This window comes from Pyricularia grisea (assembly GCF_004355905.1).
Source record: "Pyricularia grisea strain NI907 chromosome Unknown Pyricularia_grisea_NI907_Scaffold_2, whole genome shotgun sequence".
Taxonomy (NCBI): domain Eukaryota; kingdom Fungi; phylum Ascomycota; class Sordariomycetes; order Magnaporthales; family Pyriculariaceae; genus Pyricularia; species Pyricularia grisea.
Genome location: NW_022156717.1, coordinates 4,654,246 through 4,671,232, shown reverse-complemented (window position 1 = coordinate 4,671,232; position 16,987 = coordinate 4,654,246). Strand labels below are relative to the sequence as shown.

Sequence of the window (16,987 nt, the reverse complement as noted above, 5' to 3'; positions counted from 1 at the left end):
GAATATTCGGGCAAGAGACTAGACGGGTTGATGTTTCAGTGTATGTTCGCTGACAGGGCAGCAACAAACGTAGAATGTCCACGACATGTTTATGCAACTCGCCTACCGGCCGTGAGCTTATTATCAACCTTTCCGAGAGAGCGATCAAAGAATGCGCCGATTTCCGGTCTTTCAAAGAGAGAGGGGGGAACCGGAACAAGGAGGGGTGGTGGCTTGATAGCTTTTGTGGGTGTCAACAGATGCTCGACACCAAACACGGGCTAGTTCGGCAAACGTGGATACTGCGCGTTTTCGGGAACTCTGGACTCAGGTGTTCAGCTCTGTAGGCCAAGTCCGCTTGCTTTGCTCGTGAAGAGGGCTACGCAGGCACCCGAAGGGTTATGTGACACAAACGCGCTAGTTCTGCTGTCTGCTGCTCTACCCAATGGGACACTACTACAACCACACCCCTTTTATCTTCTTTTGTCTCTTCTGGTCGTCACGATTGCGTGCCGAGGTCATCATTCCGAACTATCCAGGAAACGTTTAGATCTACTCGCCCCCGAAACAAAAGTATCTCACCTTATCAAGGTCCAATCGTGGCCACGATAATCTAAGAGTTTCGGGGAATATAAATGGACCGGGGGCTCGAGACCCGATCCCCAATGGCCCTCACCAGTGGCAGCAATTTATCAAGACTGTCATCATCGTGTCTCAAATGCAAGGACAATAAACAATGAGGGAGGGTACCAGCAGGCGACAAACTCGAGGTTAACGTTTATGACCGAATTTACCAGCCCACTTTCGGGAAGGGAATGATGAGTTAGGCGAGTGAATACCCATCTCCGATTCCTCCCTGCGGATAACTCTTATTGGGCTCTTCTCGTGGACAAAGCCAATGCATGTTCCCGTCCGTCCGGCCGGGACGAGCAGGTTTACTGTCTGCCGTCCAACAAGCACCGCCAAGACAAAAACTGTCAAGCAAACAACCCTTTGGCCAGCTTGCTTGGTGTGGCATATGAGTTGCGTGGCGTTGGATGCGTGCTGCGCATGTGAATAGATACATGCCCTTTTTTTTCCCGCTTGTGTTTGCCCAATGATGGACTCAAGTCTCTCCCTTGCTTGTCTGCATAATCAAATCACCGACTTATCAAACTGATTGAGTCCCACAAGAAATCGGGTGATTGGTGATTGTGTCAGAATAAAAAGCTGTCAGCTTGCACAGTTCGCCTGACCCCGTCCGTACTACGTGTGAGGCGTCTCACCTTGCATGCGCGGCTATATTATCAGTGGCAGTGACAGGTACATCTAATTTTTCGTTGATTCCAAACAAAACACAGACAGAAAAGCCGACTCTCTCATTCAAAATCCCACCGGTGACTACAAAAAAACACAATCAAGTACACAATCGAAGTCAGAACGTACGCACTCCCTGTAGCCTTTAGAGCCTGTCGACTGACATTTTTCCTTGTGTTTTTGTCTGGCTCTTGGGCATGGCCAAGCACTTACAAAATGTTGGGTTACAAGGAGTTCGAGGCTGAGCTTGAAAAGCAAAGGGAGAAGCGAGCAAAAGAAAAGGAAAAAGAAAGAAAAGAGAGAAAAACTCAAACAGAAAACATTTTCAACGGGGCAACAGCGGTTGAGCCCCCCTCCCCGCTACCTACCACCTAGGCATGTCTGGCCAATTTTCTCATTCTCATCCTTCTTTGGATTGCTTGTCTCTCTACCCATGAGGAGCATACCAGCAAGGTTCGGGTCAACTGCAAGTGGTACCAGTTTCTGCGCTTGGTTTCAAAGTACAACAGTGGGTTACGTATGCTGTGGGAAAAGGATGATTTATGTAGTATTTAACAAGTCTGGCTAGAAAATCAAATGCTAGCTATTTTTGAGGAGAGAAAAAAAGAAAATATACAAGATAAAAAAAAAGGGAAAAAAGGGAAAAAAGGAAAAAAAAAAAAAAAGAAAAAGAAAAAGAAAAAGAAAAAAGCGCTCTTCCCTCATTTTCAACACCATTCTCCATGTGAGGAAATAACAGTAGTATTTCGCCCGTCTGAGGACACAGTCTCGTCTTCTTTTTTGTCGCATAAGGTAATAGTATATTGATCAATGTCGGACAGTCCACTCATTGTAATTCGGCACTGCTGAGTGGCAGAGACAACGGGCCATTGACCATCAACCATAAAATTCTCGGTTGCACCAGGCCACACGCTTCCAGATGTGATCTTTTTGCCGGATTTCTTTATAACAAAATCGCACATCTTTGTATCTGGGTCTGTGTCTGCGTCTTTTTCTTTCTTCGCTGCGGTGCAGGATGGAAGGACCAGGAGAGCCATGGTGAAAATTTCGGCGTTGAAGCGCATGATGGTTGTTTGTGTTGGTGGTTTTGTTTGGTGAAATGCTTCAAAGTTTGTTCAAAGTATAATGATATTTTGTATGGTAGTGTCGAGGATGATGAGTACTACGTAATAGTAAGTGAAGGTAGCGAATAAGATGGGCTTGAATTAAAAAAAATGTTTACCTGGGTCTCTGGGGGAAAGGAATAAGATTATAAAGCTTCTTTTATGGTAAATACTGCTGTGCAAATAGGATATCAAAAGTGGATTGATTAATTATACTAAGTCAAAGCAGTATTTCCAAATATATTGTCAAGTTTCTAAAATAAACTGCTTTACATCTTGTATCCTTGCGACAAGCATGGATATCTTGTCAAGCACATATCAAAGCGAACAGGGATAGGTAGAGGTAGCACTTCGTATTTGGCATATCGCGGAACCCTGCATATATAGACTGAAACACTTTTGACCCGCAATCTTTTACTGACTGTATGTATTATCCTTATAATTTTTTCTTCTTCTCTCTCTATATATACTATTGTGTTGTATTGTCGATTGGAATGCTTATCAGTGCACCTATTTTTACATTTTTACAATGATACGTGCATGGTGGTATAAAATCGGGCAAATTATATACTCAGTGAATGTCGCCAGAAGTGGTGGTGCAACCCAAGCCCCTATTTATTTACAATTGTTGACCAGTTCGTACAGGGCAACCGCTAAAAAGAAAAAAAAAAGAAAAAAAAGGAGCTCCCATCGCACAAGTCAAGTCACTGGCCGTGAGAGAGCAGGTGTGTGACGACAGTTAAAGGGGGTTATCATTTTGTGCATTCGGCTGTTGGGAGTCGGTGGAACACAGTTTTGTCCGACTGATGGTGGTTTTCCAAATGATCATTTCTGTGTCTGTCTGTCTGTCTGTCTGCATTAATTGTCAGCCTGTTCAACCTCTACTTTTTGGGGCATCTTTTGTCTCGCCTTTCTCCATCCCTTGGTTCTCTTCTTTTCCCGTGAGGACAACTGGAGAGAAGAAAAATAAAAAAGTCAAAACATGGAGACGACTATCTATGATAGCTTTCTTCAACCAATGTGGTTCATCCGAAATCTGTTTTGAAGTTTGCAAACTCTTCTAAACATTCAGACTGTTTGTCTCAGCCAAGGCTTGTCGGCATCTTTGCTTATTATTGCTTTTCTTTTCTTCTCTTCTCTTTTTCTTCTTCTCGTTAGCAAGGAGATCAATCAGGTATAACCAGTCGGAGGCCCTGTAGCAACTTTTCTTTCTTCGCTAACAGCCTACCTAACCTGAGATACTTGCGATTGACAACCAAGCTGGCGTCGACGCCAAACGCCGCCACTAAAACGGAGCTAACCATAACTACCTACCTACCTACACAAACCAAACAAGACTTGACACCCACCCACCCACATTTTTATTTATTTTATTTTATTTTATTTTATTTTATTTTATTTTATTTTATTTTCTCTTGTCTTGTCACTCCCAAGAGAAGAAAGTCCTAACGTCAGATCCCACTTGCGGGCAGGGCTTGCTCCTTTTTTTTTGTTTTGTCTTTTTTCTTCTTTTTTTCTCACCCAGCTTTTGTGCCCAACGGGGAGGTCGTGCTCAAAATAGTTGCGGCTCCAGGGGAGTAGTGATATGTCCTCTTTCAACCCAGAGGTATGTTACGGGTACTAGCCTGGAATTATCGCAAAATTTCAGAGAAAGAGACAGAAAAGACAGAAAGAAAGCCTTTATTTAAGCTGACGAGAAGCCAGATTTTCTCTCAAATTCCGCATGTACCCATGGAAGGCGCTCATTGGACCGCTCAAGGGGTGCCGGACCCTATCGATGCCGATGATGTGAGTCTCACCTAACCGGGGGGTGGTTCTGTCAATCCCCCGTTTACGGATGGATAGTCAACAAGATGCTATACTACCTTCTTTGTTTTTTTTTTACGAAATTCAACTGCGCGCCCTGCCTATCCTGATCTACCACGCCAATATCATAATTCCATTACCACTTGATCCCACCCTCCTCCAACCCTAACATCATCTCGGACGTCACATTGGGACTCTCGCTACCATAGCGTTGGAAGTTGGGCAACCGTACATTTGTAGCTGACAGCCTTCTTGCGACTATAGGATGATATCGACCTGGGGGACAACGACTCCGCTCTTGGTGATGCAAGTCGCCGTCTTCCGTAGCATTGCCCTCACCCAACTCCCGCCTCTTTCATCTCGCTTACTTTGAAACCCCCTCCTCCTGTTCCCATCTTTTTTCGGACCAGTTTTTAAGCCAGACGTGTTTTTTGCTGTGAACCGCAGATCTGGGCGGTAAGGAACATGCCATACTAACAAGGACCTCGTGGGGCACCGATATAGGACATGTCCATGGGCATGCTGTCGTCCACCGCCTCGCTCCGCTCCAGCATCTTGAGAGCTCTAGAGGAGAATGGCAGAAAGTACCACGGCTACAAAGACGGCAAATATGTGCTGCCTATTGACGAGGTACGAAAAAAAAAACACCGCGCTGTCATCCTTATCTTTTTTTTACCTCTATGCGCCCCGAGGGTCGATCAAAACTGACTTTTTCCCCGTAGCAAGAACTAGAGCGGCAAGGTTTGTCCAAAACTATCCTGCCCAATGGCCCTAATCCATCCCCTGACTTAAATGTCTCTGCCTTGACTCTCCGATGGCGGTGTTAGTATATCATTAATACTCTGGGTGTACCTGTTTTCTTTCTTTTTGAACCAATCATTTAGAGAGCCAGTATTATCTATGCCTGGAGACCTTCGAGAAGAAGCTCTACTTTGCGCCCGCAGACCGTGCCCACCGGGTGCTTGATGCCGGATGCGGTATCGGTGAGTAGCGACCCGTAATTTGGTTGGGCTTAAGAAAAACACAAAATGAGAAGAATAAAAAAGGGGAGGGTGAGAAGATCAGGCAACAAAAGCTGACCGGAGCAAAACGGTTGATGACGATAATCAGGACATTGGGTCATAGATTTTGGTAAGATCTCTTGGGTGGACAGAACCACTGGGCGACGTGCTGCATCCTTGCTGACGTGTCTCAAATCTTTGCTATATTAGCCGAGCAGCATCCACACTCCGAGGTAAGGCGGTGATGTGATATCGGGATTTCCCACCCTTTTCTTCTGCCAGCAAAGGCTTGAAAGCCTGCTGTGAGGGGGGGTCTTTGTTAGAGCCACACCTTGGGAACCATGGGGGAGGTGAAAAAAAGGGTACCGTGCCGCAAAGCAAATCTCTGAAACCGGTGTGTATGAAATAGGTCATCGGGGTCGACCTGTCACCGATACAGCCAACATTGTCAGTATACTCCTGATGCAGCAAAAAGAGAGACGGATGCGGTTGGATCACACAGACATGCGTCTGTTCACCGAGAAGAGAGAAGAAAAAAAAAAAAAAAAAAACCAAGCTGACAAATAATGCAACACCTCCCCGCCCACCTCTTACCCATGCAGCATGCCACCAAACGCCATTTTCCAGATCGACGACCTCGAGGAGGACTGGAACTTCAGCTTCAAGTTCGACTACATCCACACGCTCATGATGGCGGGGGCGTTTCGGGACTGGCCGCGGTTCCTGGGCCAGTGCCACGAGTTCCTGGAGCGGGGCGGCTACGTCGAGGTGCAGGACATCGACTTCCCCCTGCGCTGCGACGACGGCACCATGCGGCCCGACAGCGCCGTCCGCCGCTGGTCGGACCTGATGATGGAGGCCGGGGAGCGCTCGGGCTTCAAGCTCGACGAGTGCGGCCGCGTCGCCGACATGATGCGCGCCGCCGGCTTCGTCGACGTCGTCAGGGTCCCCTTTTGCTGGCCCGTCAACCGCTGGCCCCGCGACCAGAGGCTCAAGCAGCTCGGGCTCTGGGCCGAGGAGAACTTCGCCGAGGGTTGCGAGGCCATGAGCATGGCACTCTTCACCCGCTTCATGGGCTGGACCAAGGAGGAGGTCGTCGACTTTAGCGCCCGCGTCCGAGCGGACCTGTCCGACACCAGCATACATGCCTACTTCCCCATCTATGTCACTTACGGCCGGAAACCCTGAGAGGGGGAGGGAATGTGTAGGGCAAGAAGCTAGAAAAACTGGAGATTATCACGGACTGCATATTTTTTTGTTTTTCTTTCCTTTTTTCTATTGGCTAGAAGTGTCCGTGTGGAAAGGAATAGGGTACTTGGGTAAGTAGCTGATTTCAGAGACCGTTCATCTTCGCCTAAACTAGATTGGAGGGCAGAGTACCAAGCCCAGGTGTGAGTGATTATGCAGTGTTCAAAAAAATGCTACCCAACCCGGCACGAAAATTCCCGACATGAACAGTTAGTTTGCCACATGTTTCTTTGGTTGTTGAAATGGTCTGATTCCCACTGTAAACGTTCCGTGAAAAGTAGCTTGAGGATATGGATCCTCCTTGAACCTAGCTTGCCGGGCTGTTCCCCCGCTCAAGACTTTCTTTCCCCCTCATAAGAGTTACCGACAGTATGGTCACATCTGGATCATCTACCTGCATGCGAGAACCCGCCTGAGAATGTGTGATGCCGGGACCAGGGGCTGTCTATCGGGATTGGCAGCATCCTCGTGCCGGCAAAGTTTCCATGATGCGGAACGGGCGTTTTTGTAAGAATTGTTCATTGTTCGACCAACGAGGGAGAGATCAGCCGGCCGGCTCTGCATTTCAAATCGGGGACTTTCTTTTCAGAGAGTCTTTTTTGGGTGTGTTGCATTCATCCGCGTCGCGATAATGACGGCCCATGTTATTCGTCAGGGGTGGCCTAGGGACTGAACCTTGGCCATTTTCGGAGCGAGCCCGAGACTCGGGCGCCCGAAAGCTTTGGGCACTGATGCAGATACTTCTTTCGGACTTTGGGTTTCATTTGGGCAGTTTTAATTTGTACTTCCGTCCCATCTTACTGTTTTGATGTAAAGCTTCATGAGTCTGGACGACTGGGCGGGGTGGCGCAGGGTGTATAGGTAGGTAGGTATGTATAGTTGCTGTCAGGACAGGGGCTGCTGAAAGCTGTCATGAAATAAATGTCATAACTCTGGTTTCTGCGCCCAGATAAAATGAAATGGAACATATGCATGGACGTTTGTTGGTTGCTCGGCATGCATCGACTCGAGGACACGACACGAGAGACCTTCGACCTCTTCAGATGGGATTCCGATCTGCTCGGCCTTGGCGGCAAGTACGGGCACAAGCTCAGCCACGACCACCCGAAATAAATAACCAGCCCTCGATAGCCGGCGACTCATTGCCCAAGTCCCCACGGGAATATTGAAGACACGCCGTTGTATGTTGACATAGCCCAGCCTCTCGAGCTCGTCCGGGAGGTGCTCGGCGATAAATATTTGGAAGCCGCTGTGTTGAGCCAGTAAGCGTTCGATCAGGTCGTAGAGTTCAATGAGTGGGAAGTCGTCGGGCATGCTTCCGTCGTCGCATGAGACCTTTGGATATATCTCTTGGAATTCAATCCAACCACCCGGCTTTAGCTTGTTGAAAGCTGTCGCGGCTACTTTTATAGGGTCTTTGAGAAGGCTCGCAGTGACTCGCAAGTGCACATAATCAAAAACACCGTCCTTTCCCCAGGCGTCCTCTTCGATGTCATCGACGACAAAGTTGACATTAGGAGGAACCCAAACAGGCTGCACGGGGGACAGATCTATACCAGTGATTTGAGCACTTGGGAAAGCATCCCCCACTTGAGCATGTCGTCAGTGGTCTGATGAATACCTATGCCTAGAGTGATGATTCGAGGGATGGAACATACTCTCAATCGCCCATTGACCAAAGCCAGTCCCGAGGTCAACAATCCTTTGGGGGTTATCCCCAATTGGGGCAAGAAACATTTTCCCTTTGAGCAGCGTCAAGACCATTGAGTGCCGTAGGCTTTCACGACCTTCTTCGTTCTCATCGTTGGGTATAGGATATCTCCCGTACTTGTATTTGTCTTGTGGACAGGAAAGTCAGCCTATGGTGATGTTAAGCTTATGACACTCGGGACAACCTGAGCCTTCTCCAAGAAGCTGCGGGAAATGCGTTTTCTGATCATGAGGGAAACCAACTCACGATATCGTCTGCAATATATAGACAATCTCGAATCAGCAAAAAAATAAATAAAAAAAATATAAACTCTCTCCCTGATCGGAACTCGCTTTGCGCGAACATGTCGAGGTCGGGCGTGCAAAATATGGGCACTATGTGAAGCATCTTGCTCACCTTCCGTGTTCATGAATATGTGCATATATACTTGAAGTGACTGAGCCAACTTCCGAATTTCCATCGATAGATGGATCATAATCCGAGGTGACAGCTAAATCCCTTTCATCTAGTTCGAGAGACGAGTCACTGGAGGAGACTGGCTCGAGGACATCGACTTGTCCCTCCATCCTGAGACGAAGGATCTCGGAAGAGACAAGTCCAGCTCTCTCGAGTGCGTCGAGGGAAACGGAGAGTGCGCCGTGCATTGATGGTTTTTTTTTTTTTTTTTTTAGGTTTTTTTTTTTTTTTTAATTCTTGAACCAGACGTTCCAAAAGAATCAAAAAAGACTTCTTCAGAACTGTATGTAGTGGGGTCCGGTCGACGACATCTTTCAGGTAAATATTTCTTATGGCACTGCAAAAGGTAGTCAGGATTATGATAGGATGGATAAACAAAGACACACAGGCCTGTGGGCTATTTGTGAGCTGTAGATGCCCACTACTAGTGGCGTTAGGATTTGTTTGAAACTTCTGGAGGAAGATGGCCGAATTCATACGGATTATAGCGACAAGCCAGAGCATGCCCATTTCCGACGTGGCGGTCCTGTCCTGGTCGACCCGAGGGTCTGGGACGACCCACATGCACTTTACCAAGCGGACAATCGTCGGTAAGGGCCAGGAGAGGGTAGAATGGCTAATGTGGGCGATGCACTAGCGCTAGCATTAGCCTAGCAGGCGGCTAGTTTGACGGCCGTATGTCAAAAAGACGACGATGCCATGACCACGCCACAAGCCACGGATCCACGACTAGCACTTGCGCAATGACCTAACAGTCAGGGGAGGACCCCCAACCCTAGTATAGCCGATCAACGATGCGGGTGGTTGGGTCCGGAAAGATGATCTCCACTGCCTCGTTGCAGGCGGGACTTTTGGAACTTCTGGTCTTGGTTTTTAGGGAATGCGTGTAGTAGTATTGCAGTAGCTTACCTGAGCGGAATCCCACCGTCTGAGAAGGTTGTGAGTAGAGTAGTCCTTTTGCCGATACCTTTCTTGCCTTACCAGGCGACTTGATAGGTGCCGAGGTGCAGGTTGAAAATTACCTACTGCAGTCTAGACGTCCAAGATAAAGCAGACACGGAGTAGATACCTAGGTAGGTACCTTAGGTACGTAGCAATAGGTAGGTGTGTACCAACCTTATTTATGTACCAAGTGTCTTGGTGCCTGAGACTGCATTGAGTACGTGCAATATTTTGGTAAGGATAGGTTCTGTTGTGGTGATGGGGCTGGTTTGGATGAAATTGCTATTCAAATTGAGAGAAGAAAAATGAGGATTTGTTCCATGGACTAAATCTGACCACCTGAGATGGCGCGGTTGCATCAGAATTTGTTATTCGGCTTGGCAGAAATGCAGTAAAGGAAAGCTCGCTGCCAACCCCACTTCAAGGGTAGTAAATTTCTCCTGTCCGGCGATAGGATGAAAAATAAATAAATAAATAAAAATCGCATATTCATATAATGTATTCATCAGAATCCAAGAAAGAAATTGGCAATTGACTCTATCGTATTGTTCATCAAAGCTGGTCATGCACAACCCGCACGGCAGGAAAAGTGAGAGTACTGTAAAATATACGTAGGTACCTATCTATCTGTTTGGCGTACAACGTGCAGCTAGCTGCTTCACTGTTTGGCAAAATGCACGCAGGGCGCCTAATTAACCCAACACTGCAGACTCGAATCGCCCATGTCTGTCGCTATCCCACCCAACCTCGATTTACCCATGTTGAGAAGATCCCATTGTCTAGTGCTCAAGGCTGTGGGATCGGGCAACTCGCCTACTAAAGTTCCCTTGAGCCACTCGAGCTCAGCTATAAAGCCGCCCAGGAACGATGAAGATCAAAGGCTGACAAATAACAAACTCTGGGCTTGCAGCTTGTCCTACTGCGCTAGGCAACACACGAGACTCTTCGCACCACTTGAAATTGTTCTAGGTGCATACAATTAAAGCGCCGCCGACCTCATAATATGCTGGGGAGCTTTGCTGTATAGGCAGATACCTTAAGTAGGTACCTTAGGTAGTAGGAGGTGAAGAGCTTCCGATAAGTTGCTGTAGAAGGTTACACGCTGACATCGGTTCATGGCAGCCACCTTGGTTGGTTGAATAAGGTGGTAGACTGATTAAACACATGACTCGGAAAATTCGTTGAGGTTGTCAAGCAACAACAGCATCAAGTGGGGCCAACGCGTAGCTGCTGCTTTCTCAGGTCCCCCCCACCTGCTAGCCAGTACGCGTTAAGCTGTTTTGCATCCAAATCGCGTCTGCCAACCCGCGTTTTTGCTGGTCACTTCAATTCCCAATGCTGGGCAACCATCCAAAAGTATCAATCCGTATCCACCACCTAATACCCGGTTTCTCATACCAACCTGCCTCACCTACGATACAATTAACGTTATTCTGGGCCCGTCAGGAACTCCATCGACGAAGTAGTCGCTAGCCATTACCCTGGAGTTTCGGGCCAGAAATCTTCAATTTTTTTTTTAATCTTTTATCTACAACACGCAAACGCGCTAAATTGGACTGGCGATACTGTCTAGCATTGATAACTCTAAAGCCCTGTCGACGGCGGAAATCCGGTCCTGCCCACATGAGAGTCGCCGGCACCGCTTTCGACGCGTCTATATCCTGCATATAGCACCCCGCACCCGAAAATGCATCTTCCACGGCCCCTGATATCGAAACTATACCTGCACCTGCAAAAGACGCGCCACGCCCTCGCACCGCCCGTCCTGATCCTCGTCGCCCTCGAGCCCGACGCACTCTGCGCCTGCCGCATCCTCACCCGCCTCCTCAAGCATGACTACATCCCCCACAAGATCCAGCCCGTGGCTGGCTACGCAGACCTTGAGCGCGTCGGTAGGGACCTCGTCGCCCCCATGATGGAAACCCGCGGCGGCTCCGGTGGTGTCGTGGTCTGCCTGGGTGTCGGCGGCACCGTAGATTTGGGCGTCATGCTGGGTCTCGAGCCCGATGAAGAGGATGCAGGCAGCAGTGGCGCTGATTCCTACGGCGGCGTGGAGGTGTGGGTAATCGACTCCCACAGGCCGTGGAATCTGGGCAACGTATTCGGAGGCCATCCACTTGAGCCCGAAACTGCCGGCGGATCAAGAGCTTTTTCTTCCAGGGCGCCCCCCGGTGTCTCCAATGGTCGTATATCTCATGCTTACAAGCCATCCAAGGGGGGCATTATCGTCTTTGACGACGGGGATATCGAGGAGACTCTGGAGAAGGAGCGGGAAGCTTACATGTCGTTGGTGGATATGCCGGAGGTTGAAGACAACGGGGAGGACCTGGAAGACAGCGACTCTGACAGTGGATCCGATAATGATGATGATGCAGCAGAAGAGACCCCCGTGCGGGCGGGCCAAAAGCGTAAATCTCTTGACGACTTTGATGATGACGAAAGTGGAGACGACGACAGGCCAGCACAAAGACGAAGGAGCAACACAGTGAGTAAAAGTTCAAGTAACTTGTATACAAATAGTCCTGAATTTTTCTTATGCTTGGCTGCTAAACATCTTCGTGCCATCTTAATAGGGGAGCCCCATTCCAGAATCTCCACGGCGACCAGAGAGACGCGGGTTGATATCACTGCAAGACTCGGCCGTGTTCTCCTCAAGCGATCCCAGTAACCCGCCCTCAGGTGCACAGCCTCCCAAAGCCCCCTCTGCTCGGAAAATGCGCAGGCAATTACTACGTCTACGTCGAGAAAAAGAGGGAACGCTGCGAAAATACTATCGTCTCGGCACGTCGTATTCAGAACCTATCTCTTCCATGATCTATTCTTTGGCTTCTGAGCTTGGTCGAGAAGATAACGACATGCTGTGGCTTACCATAGTTGGGGTCACGTCCATGGAGCTATATGGGCGGTCGTCAGCCGGAGTGGCAGTTGCAGCCCGCAGCTCCGATAACAGGCTAAAGTCTGGTTGGATGGGGATGCGCGGTGCTAGCATACGACAGCTTCTGCGTGACGAGGTACGCCGCCTGAATCCACCAGAGATATCTGGCAGCGGGCAAGGGAGGTCTACGGCAGAAGGCCAGGGCATCATTCCGACGACGGCAAGGAGTCCCGAAGATACCAGTATCCGTCTCTCACCCGAGCCCAAATTCCTCCTCATCCGACACTGGAGCCTGTACGACAGCATGCTTCACTCCCCCTATCTTTTCTCGCGGCTGAAGATGTGGAGCGAGACGGGACTGAAGCGGCTGCATAAGCTCTTTGCCAAGATGGGCGTCAGCCTCGTTCAGTGCAGACAGAGCTACACACATATGGACATGGTGCTAAAGCGAGAGCTCCGAGTCAAGCTGCTAAAGTACGCATCGCTGTATAACCTGGATGATATGGTGCCCACGATCGATACGGACGGCAGGGACAGGGGTGGTGCCAAGGATGGATGGGGCTTTGTGCGCAGCTGGGGTTGGCGTGCTACACTTAGCGCACAAGATGTCGGTGTCGTCATAGGAGCCCTTCTTGAGGTTGGAAAGCATGCGACCTCCTCGGATGATTCCGGTAGGGATGGAGCATCCCAGTTGGAAGAACCCGACGACAACCACCTGGAGATGCTGAGCGAAGAGTGGATCCCACGCTTCTGGGAGGCATACGACGCGCTTGAGGAGTATGTTATTTGCAGCATTTACTCCTTTCTTTTCTTTCCATTCTTTCTCAATTGTCTTTTAAGGATATCTACTAACAGTCATGTCCAATTGCAGTATCGAGGCGTTGAAGCAAGGGCTGCCCACTGCACAGTTTCTCCACCGTGCAATCTTCAACACGGGCACCACATTACTGAAGAAGAAGCAGATCAGGCATTTACGAGCGTTCCGCATGTGCATCGTCAAAGACGGACCAGACGTTGCCGTGTTTAACCATCCCGGGGCGCTCACCAAGCTTGCACTGTGGATCGGCGAGGCGCTGGCCGAGCAGGAGAAGGAGACCACAGGGCGTCTGAGCAACAAAGGTCGCGGAACCCCATTAGTTGCAGCATCACTCGACGAGAAGCGCGGCGTTTACGTTGTGGTGGGCACAGGTGGTGGAGGCGGCGCAGCGGACCTGCCGGCGGACAAGAAGAGGAAGGCCGAAGAGAAGAGGGCAAAGGCCAAGGCGCGAGAGGAAAGTCGTAAGGCCAAGGAGAGGATACGCGAGGAGAAAAGGGCAGCCAAGAGGGCAGCGGGGGCTGAAGACGAGGAGGAGACAGAGTCTGAGGGTTCTGACGACGACGACGATGAGGATTCCAGCGAAGACGAAGATGATGGGCCCAAGGAGAGGGGTCACGGCCTGAACCGTTTCGGCAATGCGTTCCAGGACGTCGTGGCGGAAACAAATGCCAGGATACGCATCGACAGCTTCGAACACTGCGTTGTTGAAGTCAAGAAAGAAGATCTTGGGGGATTCCTGGAGAGCTTGAGCATGAAGGCTGTGGTGGGATGATATGCCAATCCACCAGCCACTTTAAGATTAATATGGGTATTATGACGGGGCAAGGGATGCAAAACGGGGATTTTTTGAGAGGGCATTTTCAGCAGGCTTCTTGTTGTGTTTCACAGCTTTGGCGTTCTTGGAGTACAGTAGCAAGTACATTCTTTTCCCGGTCTAAGTGTCCCAAGTTGGTATAGCGCGATAATCGTGGTAACATTTAGTAAATACGAGCATATGAATTTTGGAATGATTTTAACCTATGGTAGATAAGAAATCATAAGTAGTGATAATTGGCGACCAGAACAGTAGAGAGTGCAAAAATAAAGCATCGATACCGATACCCATCGGTAGAGGCATGATCAAGGAATAAACAAAAGGATCGCTTGATCTACCAAAAAAAAAAAAAAAAAAAAACAGTCTCGTAGCTCCCCGTTGGCCAAGGGATAAACCGGGCTTGGACACTTGCACGGGGTGCTCGCGCAATTGGAGGGAACTCTGTGCCTTTGCGGACAGATTCAGCCGTAGATTATTGATCGTAGGCTCAGATAGGAGAGAGTCAAATAGGACCGCATTGTGCCCCTTTTAAGCAGAAGTAGGTAGGTGGTAAGGCAAGGTAGGATTGTGTTGCCCACAGCCTCGGGCACCCCCTGTTCAATTCGCTCATTCCGCGCTGCTGCGCCTACCTTTTCCCCCGATCAAGGCCAGGCCTGGCCCACTTCCAAAGTCTAAACACCCCTCCCTTTCCAGGAAACATACAGTACAAAGGCCATCCCAAAGTCAATGTTACTTCTCACATTTGCATCATCATCTTGCTGTTGATCTGACGTGGTAAGTAAGTGCATGGTCTTTTTTTTTCTTTCTGTCTCTTCGGGGGTTCACTTTGCCAAAGCTTTAGAGACCAAAATACCTTCACAAATTGCCGCAATACCCGTACTCGAGCCGCGTGTGGCCTTGCATTTGCCTGCCTTTTTCTTGTATGCGCGACCAAGCGGATAACATCTCCACTGACAACTGAGTAGCCTGCCTCCCGTGGCTAGGATCCTTGGCTCAACGTCTCGACTCCAGGTCGCAAACCCCTCACCTCAAATCAACCAGGACAACAGACGACTCCTAGACTAGAAGAACCCCCAGAGCACCCTTAAGAGGGCAGATATTCACGGCTCTGCGAGCAGCGACATTTTTGGACACCTTTAGCTCGCTCTCTGGTTTCGGCGCCACAATAAAACGGTCCTACATTTCCCTATTATCGCGACGGCGACAGCTCGAAGCAATACCAACAAACGCGATCGCCCTCCTAGACCACAACATTAAAAAAAAACCCCATACACCAATACCGATCCAACATCTTAACTTATTTTTAAATACTTAATTTCCACCCTACTCCTCTGCTTCGGTTTTTATTTTCTTTATCTCGAGATGGGGAAATCGTGAGTCCCTATTTTCAATCTTTTTGCTCCCCCGCCTACTCCCGTCGATCACCGACTAGGTGGCCTGCCCGGGGCCTGTGATTGATGACGAGGCTCCTGTCGCCTACGTCTGCTCTGCTACCCACTGGTTACAGATATCACGCCGTCACTGCTGGTAACAGGCATAGAAGGCGGTAGTAAGCTGTGAGGATGGTTTGCGCTTCTCTGGGTCGAGACAAGGAATCCCCGACGCAGGCCGTGTTTTTGCGCGGCAACAGAGCACCAGCCCCATTATCAATTGTCCCCCGGATTTCCAGTACCATATTCCCAACACTCCCTCAGTATCGCGAGACGCACACACACACTGACTGAAGGACTGTTTCGTCAAAACTACAGACAGTCAAAGCTCTCGCAAGAGCAACTAGCCGAACTACAAAAGTCGACGCATTTCGACAAGAAGGAGCTGCAGCAATGGTACAAGGGTGCGTTCGTTCCAGCTACACTGGCCCACTCCCTCCTAGCCGCCACCATTCAAAGCTGCCCAGCCAGAGCCCTCCATACTCTCCGCCGCAGAAGCATCATGACCGCGCCTGTTGCTTGAGAGAAGAGTACATGGGTCGGCCAGGTCTATGTGGACGGAGAAAACGTGGCTATGAGCAGAGGCTGGATCTGTTTCCCTTCCCACCTGCGACCGCGGGCGCCCCAATAATTCAAGAAATGGAAAAGCTGACACGGGAATACACCCGACCTGGTCGAATTAGGCTTCCTCAAGGACTGCCCCTCAGGAACGCTCACAAAGGAGGAGTTTCAAAAGATCTACCGACAATTTTTCCCCTTCGGTGACCCGTCCTCATTCGCAGACTATGTCTTCAACGTCTTTGACAGCGACAAGTCGGGTACCATCGACTTCAAGGAGTTCATCGTAGCTCTGAGCGTAACCAGTCGCGGCAAGATGGAGGACAAGCTTGACTGGGCTTTCCAGCTCTACGACATTGACGGGGATGGCAAGATCAGCTACGACGAGATGCTCCAGATCGTCGAGGCGATTTACAAGATGGTGAGGAATTATCCACTTTTATACTCCGTTGCTCTCTTTCTGACTGAAGATGTACTCTTTTTTTTTCCCCCTTCCTGAAATTAGGTCGGCTCGATGGTCAAGCTGCCCGAGGATGAAGACACACCCGAGAAGCGCGTACGGAAGATCTTTCGCATGATGGACAAGGACGAGAACGGTAGTCTGGACATGCAGGAATTCAAAGAGGGTAGCAAGAGGGACGAGACCATCGTGTCCGCCTTATCTTTGTACGATGGCTTGGTTTAGGTTGATGCGAGCGAGTCCAGTCGCTCTCGGCATTTCAGTCTACCCAAGACACAGAATCAGCGAGTCCTGCTTCATACCCAAAGTCAGCATGGCTTCTTTGATGGCCGATCTAACCTATGGGATTTGCCATTACTCGGGACCGGTTCCTGCGTCACGAACCTTCAATCCCGGATGTACTTGATCGGCGCTGATCCATGAGAGCCACTCCCCCTTTTTTTTCCTTTTTTTTTTTTTTTTTTTTTTTTTTTTTAAAAAAAAAAAAAAAA

General features: G+C 49.3%; 6 protein-coding genes across 6 annotated transcripts; 4 read left to right on the top strand and 2 right to left on the bottom strand.

Moving 5' to 3' along the window:
- Window positions 1-1,982: 1,982 nt before the first annotated feature.
- Window positions 1,983-2,237, bottom strand: PgNI_03957 (uncharacterized protein; the record flags this gene model as incomplete). The annotated part of the gene is made up of 1 exon (XM_031124009.1): window positions 1,983-2,237. One exon carries the CDS (start codon window positions 2,235-2,237, stop codon window positions 1,983-1,985), a length of 255 nt encoding a protein of 84 aa, XP_030985782.1.
- Window positions 2,238-3,963: 1,726 nt separating this feature from the next.
- Window positions 3,964-6,373, top strand: PgNI_03956 (uncharacterized protein; the record flags this gene model as incomplete). The annotated part of the gene is made up of 8 exons (XM_031124008.1): window positions 3,964-3,984; window positions 4,068-4,166; window positions 4,689-4,814; window positions 4,907-4,925; window positions 5,069-5,167; window positions 5,321-5,418; window positions 5,595-5,632; window positions 5,788-6,373. The coding sequence occupies 8 exons, from the start codon at window positions 3,964-3,966 to the stop codon at window positions 6,371-6,373; spliced, it is 1,086 nt and encodes a 361-aa protein (XP_030985781.1).
- Window positions 6,374-7,357: 984 nt separating this feature from the next.
- Window positions 7,358-8,788, bottom strand: PgNI_03955 (uncharacterized protein; the record flags this gene model as incomplete). The annotated part of the gene is made up of 4 exons (XM_031124007.1): window positions 7,358-8,022; window positions 8,092-8,271; window positions 8,319-8,398; window positions 8,541-8,788. 4 exons carry the CDS (start codon window positions 8,786-8,788, stop codon window positions 7,358-7,360), a joined length of 1,173 nt encoding a protein of 390 aa, XP_030985694.1.
- Window positions 8,789-10,109: 1,321 nt separating this feature from the next.
- On the top strand, window positions 10,110-10,728 carry PgNI_03954 (uncharacterized protein; the record flags this gene model as incomplete). The annotated part of the gene is made up of 4 exons (XM_031124006.1): window positions 10,110-10,153; window positions 10,252-10,266; window positions 10,453-10,582; window positions 10,665-10,728. Coding segments are annotated over 3 exons (132 nt in total), but the record flags the coding sequence as incomplete, so codon positions are not given.
- Window positions 10,729-10,865: 137 nt separating this feature from the next.
- On the top strand, window positions 10,866-14,350 carry PgNI_03953 (uncharacterized protein). Its single transcript, XM_031124005.1, has 3 exons — window positions 10,866-12,027; window positions 12,116-13,194; window positions 13,289-14,350. Exons 1-3 carry the CDS (start codon window positions 11,230-11,232, stop codon window positions 14,004-14,006), a joined length of 2,595 nt encoding a protein of 864 aa, XP_030985786.1. The 5' UTR covers window positions 10,866-11,229; the 3' UTR covers window positions 14,007-14,350.
- Window positions 14,351-14,841: 491 nt separating this feature from the next.
- On the top strand, window positions 14,842-16,978 carry PgNI_03952 (uncharacterized protein). The gene is made up of 4 exons (XM_031124004.1): window positions 14,842-15,421; window positions 15,797-15,882; window positions 16,162-16,457; window positions 16,542-16,978. Exons 1-4 carry the CDS (start codon window positions 15,411-15,413, stop codon window positions 16,719-16,721), a joined length of 573 nt encoding a protein of 190 aa, XP_030985785.1. The 5' UTR covers window positions 14,842-15,410; the 3' UTR covers window positions 16,722-16,978.
- The last annotated feature ends 9 nt before the right edge of the window (window positions 16,979-16,987 follow it).